This window comes from Homarus americanus, unplaced genomic scaffold, assembly GCF_018991925.1.
Source record: "Homarus americanus isolate GMGI-L3 unplaced genomic scaffold, GMGI_Hamer_2.0 scaffold1909, whole genome shotgun sequence".
NCBI classification, from domain to species: domain Eukaryota; kingdom Metazoa; phylum Arthropoda; class Malacostraca; order Decapoda; family Nephropidae; genus Homarus; species Homarus americanus.
Window position 1 is genome coordinate 306605 of NW_024752372.1, and position 14353 is coordinate 320957.

The 14353-nt window shown below is 35.8% G+C and overlaps 1 protein-coding gene across 1 annotated transcript; it reads left to right on the forward strand.

Annotated features, from left to right (window-relative positions):
- LOC121855049 (F-box/WD repeat-containing protein 1A-like) lies at positions 1-9081 on the forward strand. The gene is given in 14 exon segments (XM_042349873.1): positions 1-100; positions 1517-1641; positions 2143-2311; positions 2846-3071; positions 3501-3676; positions 4068-4206; positions 4884-5030; positions 5229-5351; positions 5901-5990; positions 6345-6512; positions 6756-6792; positions 6795-6941; positions 7054-7121; positions 7513-9081. Coding segments are annotated over 12 exon segments (1539 nt in total). The 5' UTR covers positions 1-100; positions 1517-1641; positions 2143-2237; the 3' UTR covers positions 7657-9081.
- The last annotated feature ends 5272 nt before the right edge of the window (positions 9082-14353 follow it).

Genomic DNA, 14353 nt, shown 5'->3' on the forward strand with positions numbered 1-14353 from the left:
GGTGAGGGCGTTGACGTCAGAGGTAAACAAACGTGAGGAGAATCTTACTAGGGGGAGCAATGACACTTGTTCATCTTCACGCGTCTATATTGTTAAAACAGTATGTGGTTTAAGTGTCATCTAAAGTGTATACTAGTCTTAAGAATTCAGGAGTTGGGTTACATTACCTTGAAGTATGATAATGACTGAATCTATCTGTCACGCTGACCGGATATTGAAGAAAATCCTATGTAGACTTGTTAATACTTTATTTATATCTAATATGGTTGTATTATACCCTATTATTAGTTATAGATGTTTATTCTCATTAAATTTAAGTAATTGTGGTGTATGATGGGGAAACATTTGTCTGGTTGTGTTGGGACATGATTGGTTAGGTTAAGGCAAGGTGGTATTTTTTTAGTTATATATTAATAATGAAGTGGTTATTTTACCTGGATTACAGACGGTTATTGGGTGGGATATTTAACCTTTCCATACTATGATGTATTTTTCTATATACCCGTGATTGTATTTTATTAATGTTTTATCTTCCACAGTTGTACTAAATTGACTTTCTAGTAATTATGAAACTTATGCACCAGTTCCTACTCAAGTTGAAAATACATCACAAATGTTAAATAAGGTTAATGAAGAAACTGAATAAAAATAGTAAACTGGAATTTTTCTTTTAGACAGATGTTTGTTGGGGTAAATCAATCTTGTTTCCACCTCAAAATTTTCCAGGAAATTGATGAGTCCAAGCCATGGTTAGGTGAAGTCTCGTGCAAATAACGTGCAAAAACCTTCTCTTCCAATCATAACTGATTTTGTCACAATGCTGTTTCTGCTAGTGACATTTAACAGTGACCATGTTTAATTTTTCATTGACAATCTTAACAGTGTAAAAGAGTCGTACCTGACTGACACACCACGTGACCTTACACGATAGTACCATGGGCTTCACTCCTGGTTATTATTTGACCTTACATAAGTCTGTGTTACCATAATTGTAAATCTTAGCTGGGTGGGAGCAGGTCAGCATTTATGTAATTTAGTGTTATAGAAGTTTCAATTAACTTTTATGGACACATCAGACAATCTATACAGAAATATATACCTGTACTGTATACAGTTTTAGTTTTATATGGTTTAGCATAAAATGACAACAAAACTACCAACTTGCAATTTCCCTATATTTGCTACCAGTTTGTAGCTAATTATGAAAATGATTCCAGTATTGTGGTCACTTTAAATTATTACCTGGTATTTGTTGTATTCTTACATATCTAGAGAAAATGTCCTCATTTTATTGTTAAACAATCTCAGATCGTCAACTTTTATTTTTTTTTATTTTGTGAAAATTAATAAGATTTCTGTAACTGTACACCCTGACTGTAGCCTCGACCATCTTTGCAGACACTGAACATTACTGAAGCTGGATTATTTCTGATAAAAGATGACTTGAGTCAAGAGAACTTCAGGTTTATATTTTTCCCAGGTTAATATATAATGGTTTGTTGTGTGTCATTTGCAGTAGTTGATGATGGGTGTGGAGGAAAGTGGGAGTGTGTGTCCCCGATCCTGCCAACCTCTTCCCGTGCTCTAGTGATGGTGTGTCCTCATCCCTGTGTCCCTCATGGACCTCACACCAGACCTCGGGTAATGGCTTCTTCAAGGTGTTGTAACATTGGAGAAAGAGTAACTGAATTTAATGTTTCATAATGCTGTATTAACCCCCTGCCAGCATCACTGAAGGGTACAATGCGACTGCTATCCATTTGTCTTTCTGCTCTTCTAAATTATTATACAGAAATCACCAAAGATTTTTACAACAACCCTGACTTAAGTGTAGAGGGTAATACAATAATAACTCGATACAGTTGTGGTTTTTGAATTTCACGAAAGTACTGACGAGCACGCACCCCTGATAAAATCACTTAACAGGTGTTGAAACATTTCTTACTTCTTGTGGTTAACTCTAATATTTAGCCAATTTTAAGTGAATAACCTTTATATTTAGTGTATTTTAGGTTCCAGTAATTAATCTTTATGTCCAGTCATTTTATAGAGTTAACCCTTGTTCATATTGATCCACTTTCCATATGCAAAGATGTACTGTAATTCCTTATTTTCCTAATTAATCTTTTTTTTTTTCTTCAGTCTGAGCAATCATCAGCTGGCAAGAAGTGGGAGTCATACCCGTAGTCTGTCAGTCTCAGACTTATCCCTCGCTTCACTTCTCCCTGAGACTGTCAATGAAACTATTGTTAATGGCACTTATTGACAGAAATCTCAACAAGGAGACAGCGATCAACAGAAACCATGCTGGGTAAGTTGATGCCTGAAGACTAAAACATTTAAATAAACCTGATACTGTGTTATATACTGTATAAACTGCATTGTTTTCTGCTTCACTCATTCCCATCCACGATCATATGGGACTCATAACCCATGTTGACAGTATCTATCAACCATTTTCTTCATTCTTTTGGGAGATTTGCTTTCCTCTATTTTTATCATTATGTTTTCAAATAAAAAATCCTTACATTTCACCTAATGCTCAGGATTTTTTTTATTGTCCTTGAATGGTGTGTTCTGTTCTTCATTTTCTTTATACAGTACGTCATTTTTCCACCATTTTTTCATATTATTCTCTTCCTTAACCGAAAGGATTTTTCTTGTCTTCACAGATACCCTAAAGTTTTCTTGAATTTCAGGTACTGTACTGAATTATATGAAAATGTATTTTACAGTTAAAAATGGCAAAAACTGTCAACAGTTTAGACATACCCGGTATGAAGGACATTATTGTCTTTCTGAGATGGAAATATAACCACTTACATCTTTGCAATATTATTTACAGTGCAATGGGTTGCTGGGATGAATTACCAAGAAAATCCTACAGTCTTCCTCACCGCTACAAAACCCATCTCGTTGGTGGGTGGCGCGGGTTGGGAAGAGATTGCTCAAATAGTCCCTCCATACCACCCATCTCCCCCTCAGAGTTCAAGCATCAGTTCACACTCATGAGACAGTGGTTCAACAGCTTCACCGATGAGCAGAAGAACCGGGTCTTAGCTGAGTTACTGGTGAGAACTTGTCATTAACACCAAGAGTAATGAGAGAGAGAGAGAGAGATATTAATGTTAGAATCTCCATAAAACTGAGATTAGGGGCTGGGCTAGAATATGTGACTTCGGTAGGTGGTACATAACTATTTATTTATAGGTAAAGACTAGCCAGCTGTATGATATTGTTACCACACAGGAGTTACTGTACCTACCTGGAATATAGTCAGTGTCCTCTTAACCAAATAAATGTAAACAGTCAGATAACTAGATTTTATAAAAGGGCTGAATATGAAAAGTACTAATGAAAACTATAAAGATCATTACATATAAATGTGAGTATGTATCGTTGTATAGATGTGTCAACCCTCAGAGGTGTTACTGTACTCATTAATTTGAAGATCATATGATTTGTTTTCTCTGTAATGTGACAAGACATTTGATCTTCAGGAACACATTGGTCCAAGCCAGCTGCACCTCCTCTCAGTTGCCATTGGAGGTCGACTGCACCATGGTTGTCCGCCCAACTGCCACAACCCCATTGGCTGGCTCCCTCCTGGTCTCGCCCTCACTATTTTCTCCTATCTTGATCCAGTGTCCTTGGCTCAGGCGTCACAGGTTTGCAGGTAAGGAATTGTAATGTGAGAGTATTAACACTTGTATGTGGGGTGCCATTTTGATGTTTTACTTGGCTAACTTGAGAAGATTTTATTCAGCTCAGAGAGGACCCCATACACAAGGGTGATTTTTTTATCTCTTCACTTCAGATTCACTCATTAAAGTTCCTTGTTAGCCACAAGAAAAGCTTCTTTGGTGCCAGAGTAGAGGTTTTCAATTTATTTATTTGACTAATTTGTATTCAGTTTTCCTATAACTAAATTCTGTACCTATATACATATTAATTTTCTTAATATAGTGCAATATCAGATGCATTTTTTTTATATTACAGGTATATGTATAAAGGCTTTTTTTAATAATGTAGGTAAATGATAAATAATTTGAATCTTATCATTTCAGAACTTGGTATAGCTTGGCCTCACGGGACTGCCTATGGCGAAATCTTTCCCTTCACCATGAATGGCAACTTTCACTGTCTTCCCACAACAAGCAGTTAGCTCGCTGCTTACACAGGGATGGCTCTGTAGATTGGAAACAGGTATATATGTTTTTCCTTCATAACTTGTATATTTTTCAATCTGATGCAGTGGTCTCCTGAACAACCTTGGGGTCAGGGGTAGTTGGCAAAAAGGAATCAGGGTACAGTAGTTTGATTTGCAATATATTAAAGTTAATTTCTCATCTGAAAATAAAGGGTTATGGGATGATAATGGAATAGAATGTAACTCACTGTACACTCAGAGTAATTGATAAAAACGAGTATGGGTAACACTGTTGACAACAATGCGGGACATTGGTTGTGGGAAATGATGGCTCGCTGGGACAGAGGTGCAAATAGTCGTACATCCCTGTGACATTGTTACCAAAAAGAAATTTAATTGACAAAGAAAGTGGCACATAATATTAAATGAAACAGAGATAAAACTGGACTAAAAAATGTATTTATATAAGAGATCATACTGTATTTAAATGTAGGGAAGGTCACTGTAAAGGGTGAAATATATAAGCAACTTGTTCTTTGTTAATGTAAACTATCGAACTATAGAACTTCTGCTGTACAGTATTGTATCATAGGCTAAAATAGCTATATCTATCATACATTTGAACATCAGTGGTCTACCTAGGCCTATAGTCCAACAAGAACCTCGTCATTTCTCCGCCACTCTGCCTATAAAACTTCATTTATATATCACTAATTCTTATTTATCTTTGTAGGTATTTGTTGAGCGCTACCGACTCCATCGTAATTGGCTGGGAGCTCACTGCCATGTACGGACTTTTGAAGGTCACACGGAAGGTGTTTCGTGTGTCCAGTTTGATGATCATCGAATAGTTTCTGGTTCACATGACAATACTATAAAGGTAAGACACCACAAATTTGTATGTAGTTATGGAGAACATTGTCTTTTATCAAATTTAAAATGAATGAATTATTGTATCTACTGTGGTTTCTCCTTATACATCAACCAAATTAAAACTTGCACATGCGCTATACTGTACTATACTTATAGATACATGCACTATGCTATACTTATAGATACATGCTCTATTCACTCCCAGGTGTGGAACATGCGGACATTCCGGTGGTCTGTACAGACACTGGTGGGTCACTCTGGCATGGTGCGTTGTCTCCACTTGGCTGACAATCGGCTTGTTAGTGGCTCAGCTGATGCTACAATAAAGGTTTGTTATATTTTTGTGTCATAATGTGTTTATTTAACCCACTCACTTTGGGGACACCACTTTTAATATTTTATTTGGGTAATGCCGTGCAATTTTATTCAACACACAGAGGACCCTGTACACAATAGGTTAAAGGAGAATAATTTTTTACCTTTCCAGCAAAAAGGGAGTCCTGATTTGTTGATGACCACACATGCTTTGTGGAATGATGATAGAAAAGCCATTGACACAATTGATTGATTTTCTATATATTTTTTTTATTATTTACATAGTTTCTTATTTCATGATCAGCCATTACTGTTTTTTAATATGGACAGTCACACATTGTAGGTCTTGTTGATTTCCTTGTAGTTGGTAGTTGCTTGAGTATATTTTTCCCACCCAAAAGAAAATAAAGTCATGTTCGAGTATATTTTATTTACATTGCAATGGCTCTTGTGTTTTATGTTGTATGAATTGACTCAAATCTCTAATGAAACAGGTAAAGTCACTACTGTATATCTGTTTATTTGTTCTTGTATGCTAATTATCTCTCTTAATGGCGTCCAGGTTTGGGACGTAGAGGAAACCAGTCAATGGTCATCAATTAACTGCAAAGTCACAATGATTGGCCACTCTTCAACTGTCCGCTGCCTTCAGGTGAGGTCAAAGGTGTAGTTGCTGTTGTCATCTTTTGTCAAACAATTGTTACTGTGTTGTTAAAGTTCTTTCACACATCAACCAACTGTACTAGACTTCCCTTGCTTCTCTGGCAACACACTCATAAGCCCTCTACTGTATATAGCAACACCTATTTCTTAAACCCTTTTTGAAAGTTATGGTTATAGCTGGAAAGTATAAACAACCTCTCATTAGCGCCAGTCAATATCCTCTGTATTTCAAGAAGAGAGTCCAGCTTAAAGCTTCACAGATTTAGCCAGTTGTATTTGTTGTGTTATAAGTGCAGGATATACCCTAATGCAGTGTTACCTGTACTAATTATTATTCCTGCAGGTTGATGGGGAGCGTGTGGTAAGTGGCAGCTATGATCACCTGTTAAAGGTATGGGCGTTGGCTTCAGGCGAGTGTCTACGCACCCTCGCCGGACATCAGGCACCTGTGCTCACCGTTGCCTTTGATGACAATAAGATTATTTCCGGTGCAGCTGATAAAACTATTAAGGTAAGAGGGATCAGCTTTATTTGTTGTTGTTCCAGGTACAGTGTATACTCTTACCCTTTTATGTTTGGCGAAGAGGCAACGCCATACACAAGGGGTTAATACTTTGTCTTCTGTTCATGTCCAGTTTTAATCACATACAGTAAGTCTACTATGTACACACACTCCCAAAAACATAGATAGTTACAATAGAAGGACTTTAGGGTGACTTGTAATCTCTGCTATATTTAATTTACCCTTCCACAGGTTTGGCAGCTAGATTCTGGTCAGTGCCAGAAGACACTTTAGGCCACGAAGACGCTGTAACCACACTAACCTATGATAACACTACCATTATTTCCGGCTCTCTTGACTGCACTATCCGCCTTTGGTGCCTCTCCTCTGGCCAGTGTCTGGGTGTCCTTGATTGGATGTCCAGCGAGGGTCATACAGGTATGTGGTGTGTGTTGTGTGTCTTGTGTGTGAGCATCTGTGTGTGTGTGTAAAGTTTATTTTTAGAAGTGTGATCTCCGTTCAGAATATTTTAAATGTTATGTCTCCGTAGGTGTGATACGATGCCTGGCTGCCGACTCAAGGCGAATTGTGAGTGCTTCCGATGATAAAACAATTAAGGTAAGAAAATATTTTGTGAGTGTATAGCTTAGACACATCCCAAGTAGCATCCTCCTGTGTTGTGTGTAAATGTATCTAATATTCAGTCATCATTATGTTTATTGTGACTGCACAGACACTTCATTTGAGTACAGTATTTTATGTGAATTAAGTGGCTTTATATTATAAGTTTTCTAAGGCAATGAATTGTTTTGATGGTATATTGTATGTATGTAGCATCCATGATTGAAAACTAATGCCCATAAACATTGTTGTATTTGTTTAGTAAAACTGGTAGTACACAGTCAGCAGTAAGACATGTTTGATGGAATATTTTTCACAAGGCAGAAAATTGTAAACTCTCCCTCATAATTAACAAAGAGGAATATTAAGCCTCGTGCATAAATTTCAGGTATGGGACCGTGAATCTCGTCGCCGGTTAGTGACTCTGAGGAACCACACCGATGGCGTCACGTGCCTCGCCTTCAACGATCACGTGATAGTAAGCGGGTCTTACGATAAGACTGTCAAACTTTGGGATTTCAGTGTGTGCTAAGTTTTCCTTAATATCTTATGAGGGAAGAACTTGATCAGTGTAAGTAGTTGTGCAAGTGTCTATCAAATTTAGGATAAATTGTTTGTTAAAGCATAACTGCTTCTCACCCAAATTTTTTTTAATGCTTGGCTTATGTTGGGTTTTTTCCTGAAGGTGTGTGACTGTCTTGTGTGAATTAGTTCAGAAGTGTGAATTGATTTTTATTATTGTAAAAGAGCATGTTTAATAATCATTTCATGGGCATAACTATTTTATTATGTCACTAATGGAGCAGTGACATTCTCTTTAATTGCCTGCTTAGTACAAGTTGAGTCTTCTCTTCATGAGCCAATTACTTGTATCTTTTTAATTGGAGATCTTAAAATGCCTGAGTGAGTCCTTATGTTGAGGGTGGTGGTGCGAGGCAGGTATGAATATTGACTGAAAGATATAAAGATCATTTTTATAAAGCTCTTTGGTTTATGGCATTGTGTAATAGTAAGAAGCTGTACGGCAGAAGTATCCAGCCAATGTCTATGACTTATAGGTACTGTAGCTCATCTTTCTCTGCCTCACTGTAAACTTCATTAATCTGATGCAAGAAGATGTTTGAAACTATGTATTGTGTCTCTTGTACAGAGTACCAGAAGCATGGCACAGTGTAACGGTTGTATGATACTGTGTGTGTGTATTGAGTGTCTGTAGTACAATGATGTAATGGATGGCATGACATTTGAGTATGTATGGTACAATTGTAATGAATGTTTGGTATAACATATTGAGTGTGTGTATGGTGGTACAGTGTAATACTGTGCTGTATGCTGTAAATGTTTGATACAATGCTGTAGTTGTACAATTTACAATTTAATGGTTGTGTGTGTGTGGTACTGTAATATAATGGGTGCATGTTACAATGACATGGATATATGGTACAATGTAATGGATGTTGTTCAGTAACATATGAATTGGTTCACCTTCCAACTTCAGGATATTGACAGCATTTTATTTTATTTGACCCTTATCTCTTGTTGATAAATCCCATCCCATCGGTATTGCACCAGACCAGTTCGTCCAATTCTCTGTATAGGACGTAGACAGGCAGCTGTTTTTGTTTTGTTTTAAGTTATTTTTAAATTTTTATAAAGTAATTCACCAGATGTTGAACCAATTTTAATCTACCTCACTACTCACATGACTTGTTTAATAGTTATTTTCTTGCCTTATAATTCTTGCATCAGTGTATCGTTATTTCCCTACGTAGCAGAGTTCAGTGAATTGTTCTCCCTTCCTGTACAGTATACAGAACTCAGTGCATCAGGTTTTTTTTTGTGAGTGTTTGAATGTGTTTTTTTTTTCTTCTAGTGCGTTATTCCCTACAGTTGAGTTCGCACATTATTTTCATAGACACAATAGAGTTCATGTATCATTTCTTCCTACTCAAAAGAATTCACTGTATCAACATCCAGTGCAGCAGAGTTCCATTGTAAGAGACACCTCCTAATTTAATCATGGTACATCTATGCAAAGCAAAGTTTAGTAGCAGTTTGGGTGTTCCTGCTATTGAACACGCTTCAGTCTTAGCAAGATACTAATTTAACATAAAACTATTTGTTCCTTTAATATGACATTAACATTATTATCTCTTTACTAATGTTTATTGAAATATTGTAATTGAGTAATTTAAGTTGTTTCAAAGTAATTGTCAGTATCCAGCTGTTTTCTCTCTCAAGATTTATGGAATGAGTCCGGTGAAATGATTAACCACTTCACTATGGGCACGGCACTTTGACTATTTTATTTTAGCTAATACAAGTCGATTTTATTCGGCTGGGGACCCCGCACACAAGTGGTTAAGGAAAGTTAGCAGACGAGAACGTAAGATGTGAAGGAGAGTGTGATGTCTTTCTCAGTGACTGTTATCAAAGTTTGAAGCTTTTTGTATGTTCCCAACTCAAATAGTGAGGTATATTTGATAACACATGTTTTTTTCCTAAGGGAAAGTGAATAGGAATAGAAGTTTGTCAGTTTGAGACATTTCTGTACTGATTGTTGAGTTTATTCCTTGTTCAGCACCTTTCTGTTCTTTTTAGGTAATATGGATTTGATTGATTGATGAACTTTTCTGTTGTATATACAGTATTTATTTTGTTTGCCGTTATTTGGTTTTGAATATATTCAATTGTGGATAAAATTCTTCCATGCTTATGGTAATGTCTGGTACACACACTCCAAAAAGTATCTTTACGGAGGGGTCCGATAAATTTCAGAATAAACACTGCGACTCCTGTTGTCTCAGTAGGGTTGTAAAGATCCAGCATCCATTGTATCATACTGTCTAACACAAAATTGTAAAAATATTTTTTGGAATGAGTTTACATCCTGTATCAACCTGACTGGCATGACTTTGAGTTTTCTTTGTATCATAAGTTGGTTTGTCATTCTGTTATTGGAATAATTTATTATCTAAGCAACTTTCACCAGCATCAGACCAACCTCATATATGACCCACAAGTAGATGACAAGTTATTGCCACGTATCAAGGAAATTTTGACCGCAATTGGAAGTTCATTTTACCAACTTTAACTCTCTTTTTTTTTTTTAAGATTACAGTATAACGATTATGACTAATGTATCCCTGTGAGACAGAAATTGTGATTAGTTTAACTAGTTTTAGACATATTGAATTATAAGAGTGATGGTTGATGTGAGTAGTGAGAGTGAATAAAAGAGAGGTGATCAAGTCTCAGTCAAAAAGTAAATTGTATCATTAGTCAGGTGTAGAATGCATAAAGTATGTAGAGGATGCAAGTACACATGAAATAGTGAGATGGAAAAAACATACAAAAGTGACTATTTTGATGACCAGAGAAGGGAGCAACTTCATTAGCAAGGAGTGCCAGAACAGCTGAGAGAGAAATGCAGTGTGGATGCTTGTGGAATAGTTTTGTAATTGGGTTACTCTGGAAATAATTGTAATTGTGATATTGTGCAAAAATGCTGTGAGTGTGCACTAGGTAGGAATAATGCTGTGGAAAAATACTTTGACTCCAGTACTATTTGTAATTACAGTATATTGCTGTGTGGAAGAGGGATTTGACTGTATGAGAAAATGTTGTTGTGGTACTGTATGGAAAAGTAATATGACTGGTTTTGTATGGAAAGATGTGACTGTAGTAGTGTTTTTGTGTCTGTGTGGAAATGTTATGTGACATTATTGTGTGGGAAAGTAATATGAATGTAGTACTGTGTGGAAAGGCATTGCGACTACTGAACTAATGAGACTGTAGTACTTTGTGGATGCAAAAAAAACTACAGTATTATAACTGGTATTGCATGGACAGGTTCTGTGATTGTGTAAAAGTGTGCTGTGGTTGTGGTAATCTATGATAGGGGCTACATCACTGCATTAGTGAATAGAGAAGGACTGTGATTGTCCTCTTGAGCACATCCCACACTTTACATGGGAGATTTTATGCTTCTGTGTATGGAGTCACAGTTAGATGATTGTGAGGAAGTATTTTCATTTATGCAGTTAATTGTTGATATAATACATCATCTTTTACATTGGCTGAATATTTTTACATTGGGATTTTTTTTTTGCTGTACAGTACTGTATATTAATATCGCCTCAGTCGAATTATATAGTGCCCATGCCAATTTTGTGTTCCTTATATACGATAGTTATATCTTCACAGTACAATGAGGGAAGTACATTTGTGAATAGTTTTCTAGACCTTAAATTTGCTCTGTGTTGGGAAATCTTCTATGTTCGCTACATTCATATGCTACAAGTCCTTGTTTAGTGAATATTTAGAGAAGTGGTAAGCTCTTGAAGTACTGGTATGAAAATGTATTAAGTTGTTATGTGTTAATTAAATTGTTACTTTTTTTTTAATTTTGTTATTCTATGTAGGGAGGAAAAATGCATGTGTGATTGTTTCCATGGCAACTATATTTTTTTCCATAGTCTACATATATATTTTTATTTTTTTAGTCTGCTAAATCATTCCTTTTTGTTTAATACATTTCTCTTTATTTAATCGATGGTCATACAGTTAGAATGTTATACTGTACTAAGCATAACATGTTTACAATGATGTGGTCTGTCTCAGTATGCTATATGGTATTAATATGCAGAGTTATTAATATTGTGTTTCATTGTAAGGTTGTACTATATTGAACACAAGTGGTCTCCTGTGAGGTAATTGGATGCCCTACTTCTTTAGCTCTTATTTTGAATTGTATATTCTGTGAATATTACTTATTTTTTAAAAGTAGCAACTTTAGTAGTGGCGGTATTATTGTGGGTTTTTTAAGTTCATGAAATGCATGATTGTGTTTTCTTAACTTACAATGCAATGGTGTATAGAGTGCCTCAGTAACTTGTTCTCTGATGTGCTCACTACTAAGATATAACATAAATCTGTTGCATGCCTGTCACTGCCAACATGTCTGTCCTTGCACTCAATGTTACATTACACAGTCACTGGAGGAAGGTACAGAGTCACCGTGCAGATGATTAGTTATGTCTTGGTAGTTAGATGTACACTAGATATTTTTTCTTCAGCAAATCGAGGCTCTGGTCATCAGTGACAGATACAAAGCAGGTCATTGAAAGAGGCCCCTGGAGGAGTATATTATTTCCTCTTCCCTGCTCTTCATTTGTTATATTAATTCAGTCATTATTATCAGCAAAACTCTGGTAAGAAGGAATAGTTGAACCTCTTGCTTGGAATGCCTGTAATACTTTTTAAAATAGATTTGCTTATTGATACTGTACTTCTTCAAATGTTAATGTATTCAAACACCTTGTATGATGTACCGGAAATATTCTCTGAATTATAAGACAAAGATAGAGCTCAAGTATCAAAAATGTCTATGCAACCAAGTTTTGTATGAAACATTGAACGCAGACGAGAAATTTTGTGAAAAATAGCATCAGTACAACAGGCAGCGTAATTATCTGAGGATTCATTCAGAAAATTGTGATTTACTCTTTTTTTTTTATTATTGGTGTAGTTGATGTGCTGCTGTACTGTACTATGTTAGTGACTGCAGAAACTAAAATTATCTTTTTGGACACTTGATGCTTGCTCAACAGTGGTAAATGTAAACATTGATTGTTAATTAACCCAGTGTGACCCTGATATCTCTGTAATAGCTTTACTGAACAATTAACATTCCAAATTTATTTCATATTGAGTACCTCTCGTGCCATTGAAGTGGTGCAAATTTCAAATGTTTTGACACATTGGTTAAGTTCAAACCTTGTTGAAGTTGTGTTTCTAGGAAAACAAGTTAGAATTGTTGAGTACTTCTTATTGGTTCATAACCCCATGACACAGCAAGAGTCAATTAAATGATTTCTTATTATTAAAAAATGAACAATCTTCCCTGGAAGACTGCATGTTATAGCAAATTGTCATGTTGTATACAAGTGTGTGTGGTTTGCCTTGTTAATTCATGTGCAGTTACAAAATGTTGTCTTTCCTGTTGTTCCAGTAACTCTCTTGTACAGGAGAAGAGGCACAGTGAAGTAGTCATACGCTGTACAGCGTGAAGGAGAGACCTCACTTACTGTGGATTTATTTATCCAACTCTTAAAACTTTAAATAATTTAAATTTTCATAACTCTTCATAACTATTTACAGTCATCATCAATAAAATGTAAGTCTCCCTTAACTAATCAGGGTTCAGGTAGATTAAGACCGAAATAATAGTTAATTCTGATTAAATAGATAATGAACATTTAATACAGTCAGAGATTGGGATAACCATTTGTAAGTAGTAAATGTATTGTTGTAGAAATATTAACTCATATTTCCAGATGTTATTGCTATGGTTAGATGCTTTGTCTGTAATCTTTGGTGAACTCTTATGGGCCTTACAAAATATATCTATGCAATATGAATTAAAAGGTGATAAATGACTGGGAGTTCTTGACCTCATATGTGTTAAATGTGCAAATATTTCCCACAGGAGGAGAGTTATTGTTGTGTCTGTGTATCGAACTGTGAAGGAGGCCCCGGAGTGTTCATTGTTTTTTTGGTGAGAGGTGCCTGAACATGATTGGATATATAGTGAGTGATGACCTAACACCTTCCCTTAATTATCTCGAGCCCTGGAGAGCATAGTCAGTATATAATAGTTTTGTTCAGTATATTATGAAAATGGGAAGAAATGCTAACCAGTGGCCCACGATTGCTTACTCATGACAAAAATGTCCATGTTAATGCTTAGTGTAGCAACTTAGTGCTATTAATTATTTTGTAGTTGGTGCTAGTTGAGGAGATATATGGTGTGGTAGCAAGTTATATTGTATGTATTTTACCTGAAATACTCTTACGACAAGGTAAAGGTTTATAATACTGTAATTAATTCATATGTTCTCATACAGGTACAGTGCATGTCCTCATATACGTGCAGGGTAGGCAGATTACAGCTTATTCTATCATACAGTGATCTTAAAGTTTGAATTATATTTTGTGTCTGCAATAATTATTACTTTACATGAAGCATCAGTAATTTATGCGGTAGAACCTCAAGTTATTTTGCCCAGTGGTATTCTGTAAAGGATGACAGATACAGTTTAAGAAGATAAGAATTGTATGGGGGTGATTATTAAACTTTCCAACTGATCATCAAACTGCTTGGATTTTTCAGGTTCATGTGTTGAATATTCTCTGTAGCTAGTGATGTAAGAATGCATCTAACCGGC